At 45.6% G+C, this 3085-nt stretch overlaps 1 protein-coding gene across 1 annotated transcript in view; it reads right to left on the bottom strand.

The window, feature by feature from the left end:
• Nucleotides 1-3085, bottom strand: part of ABL2 (ABL proto-oncogene 2, non-receptor tyrosine kinase) — a 32616-nt gene that overhangs the window by 12714 nt on the left and 16817 nt on the right. Inside the window, exons 7-8 of the mRNA XM_006033013.3 lie at nt 1881-2065; nt 760-912 (exon numbers count right to left, since the gene is read on the bottom strand). Of these exons, the coding sequence (XP_006033075.1) occupies nt 760-912; nt 1881-2065 (338 nt within the window). The remainder of the gene's footprint in view (nt 1-759; nt 913-1880; nt 2066-3085) is intronic.

Here is a 3085-nt window from a genome sequence, read left to right as displayed (position 1 = left end):
AGCAGGAATTACAGATAGTCAGCTTGTCTTTTTTTTGCAGGGGAAATAGTCTGAGGATTTGAGTAGGTTTTTGCTAAGATCACTTATTCCACGGCCAGCATGTCAACAGCGCACAGATAATGGATCTGTTCTTCCTGTAATTCTTCCAAACAACAATACCCAGGCAAAACACCCAAGTTTGGGCCTGTTTAGAATACATTATTTACATTACATTTCATTATCTTTTTTGTGACAGTCTATGGTTTGGGCAACAGCAGTCTTATTTTTTTTTTTTTTTTTTTAATTAAAAAAGAAGTAACATTTCCTTATTTGCCATCTCAGCCATGGAGATTAAAACTCTCCGTTAACCATAGAGAAGGCAGATGTAACAAAATAGGCCAGGCTTCCAGATGATAGTTGCCCAAGGTGTTTCTGCCACTGAACTATGGGACTATTCTAAGGGTTATAGTACCATTCAGGCCATGGCCTCTCCTGGTGGGACCAAAGGGTGTCATTTAACAGTCCTAATTGTGATGGGGATTTTCAGAATTGAATGCTTAGTTTCAAGCCAGTATCTAGTGTACATCACACTTTTTACACAGGTCACTAGACACCCTTCAGACGGTGAAAGTATTTTAAATTACCAACATCAGTTAAACATGAAGGGGCAGATCAGAAACAAAAGGTTCCACAGTAAATTATGGATTCTCATCACTATCCTAGATTCTTACATTTCCTTCCCAAAATGAAACGGAGGAGGAAAAAAAAGAAAATCCTCACATGCTCTCATCAGTTCATAAACCTTTGGGGGACATCCTTCTGGCTGTTCCATCCTATATCCTTTCTCCAGCAGATCATACACCTGTGAGAGGTCAATACCTGGGTATGGTGACATCCCATAAGTGGCAATTTCCCACAACAGCACCCCAAAGGCTGCAAAGAAGAAGAAAAAAAAAAAAAACAATTCTCATCTATCCCTTCTTTTCTTCCATGGGATGAGTCCTACCACAGTCTCGTACATAGCTTGAAGTAGTCGCTTCTGCAGATATTCATGTCAGCCTTCAGGGGATGAGATAGAAGACGCACAGGAGTATATGTGGTATTTTACAAAACAGGGGTGGGGGCTGTAGGAGCAGGAACTGGCACTGCAGGGTGCCCACATCCCCTGCTTTGAGCCTCTAGGCTCCCACTGGAGCAGGCAGACCATGCCAGAGAAGCTGCAGTCAGGGACTTTGCAAGTCCCCAAAGCAGGTAAGAATTCTCATCCCCCAGACTTCCCTGCTTGAAGGCATGTCCCCTACCCCCTACCTGCTGCTGCTATCCAACTGTCCTGGGGGTGAAGGAAGTTCCAGAGCCACTTCAACCAAGCAGAGTAGAGGCTGGGCTCAGTACCATGGGCAGATGGGTTCCCTCTCCCTGGGCCTGCTCCTTGGGAATAGACAGGGAGAGAGAATCCACCCACCTGTTGCCACCAATGTATCAGACTGAACCTAGCCCCTGCCCAGACCAGCTGGGAGCAGGACAAGAGCTCCTTTGCCCTTGGGACAGGAAAAACACAACAGCAGCAACTCTAGCAATAGCAGACAGACGGGCAAAGGGAGTAAGGGTGAATGTGACAGGACGTGCCTCTGAGCCTGGACGGGAGGGGAGGGGGGGATTTTTATCTTCTTTAGGAATTAAAGTACCTGGCTGCTGATCCTGTCATATGGTTAGAAAGGGAGTTGTGGCCATGCCACCACCTCCTCCGGATCCGCCCATGAATATACATGCTAAGAGAAGTCAGAGTGTTGTGATGGGTGACCTGGTCTGATATCAGCACACACCCTCTTCCTCAAACTCCCTTTATCAGGTGTTATAAGCTCTCTGGGCTACCAGAGATGAGGACTTTGAACACATCTTACCCCAAACATCTGATTTAATTGAGAAGGTGTTATAAGCCAGGCTCTCAGGAGCTGTCCATTTGATAGGAAATTTAGCTCCAGCATGAGCTGTGTAGGTATCTCCAGTCATCAATCGACTCAAGCCAAAATCAGCCACCTTCACCACATGATTTTCTCCTACCAAGCAGTTCCGAGCTGCTAGGTCCCTGTGAGAGAAGAAATGCAGTTAGAATTGCTTTCTCAAGAACTATCTGAAATTTTTATCCCAGCATATGCACTGTTTATGCCTTGAACTAGATTCTCCTTCCACCCAAACTACTGAGCCACAACCACTGTCCATAGCTAGAGCACTACATTTCCCAGTTGGTTCAGCTCACACTATTAATGATACCATATGGTACCTAGAAGTGTTTGACACTCATTGTAATACAAACTACAGTCAAAGACCCAATGATAAATTTTATGATGGGATGAAAAGCATTAACAAAATAGAAAGAGCAGAAAAAAAAAGAGCAATTCTTCTGTTGCAAAGAACTCAGAAAACCCACAATAGGTCTGAATGTTTTTGACACCTGGAGAATTGTAGGCAGCGGAGTCCCCCAAGGCTCTGTCCTGGGACCGGTACTATTCAATATTTTTATTAGCGACTTGGATGAGGGAGTAGTAAGCACCCTGCCCAAGTTTGCTGACGACAAAACTATGGGGGGAGGTAAACATGCTAGAGGGCAAGGAGCAAATCCAAGTGGATTTGAACAGGCTGGGGAGGTGGGTGGAACAGAATAGGACGCAGTTTAACAAGGATAAGTGTCATGTGTTGCACCTGGGGAGGAAGAATCATCAGCACTCCTATAGACTGGGAGGGACCATTCTAAGCAGCACAACTGCGGAAAGGGACCTTGGAGTCATAATTGACTCCAAAACGAACGAGTCACCGGTGTGATGAGGTAATAAATAAAGCAAACCGCACTTTCTTGCATAAGTAGGTGCATCACAAACAGGTCTAGGAAGGTGACACTTCCCCTGTATGCAGCATTGGTCAGGCTGCAGCTGGAGTACTGCATCAAGTTTTGGTCGCCGCACTTCAGGAGGGATGTGGATAACCTGGAAGGGTTCAGAGGAAGGCCACCCATCTGGTTAAAAGCCTACAGAAGAAAAACCCTATGTGGACCGATTGAGAGACCTGAACCTCTTTAGCCTCCACAAGAGGAGGCTGACAGGTGATCTTG

Source organism: Alligator sinensis, unplaced genomic scaffold (assembly GCF_000455745.1).
Source record: "Alligator sinensis unplaced genomic scaffold, ASM45574v1 scaffold293_3, whole genome shotgun sequence".
Lineage (NCBI taxonomy): Eukaryota > Metazoa > Chordata > Crocodylia > Alligatoridae > Alligator > Alligator sinensis.
Note: the sequence above shows the minus strand (reverse complement) of the source record. Positions and strands in the feature narration are given on the sequence as shown.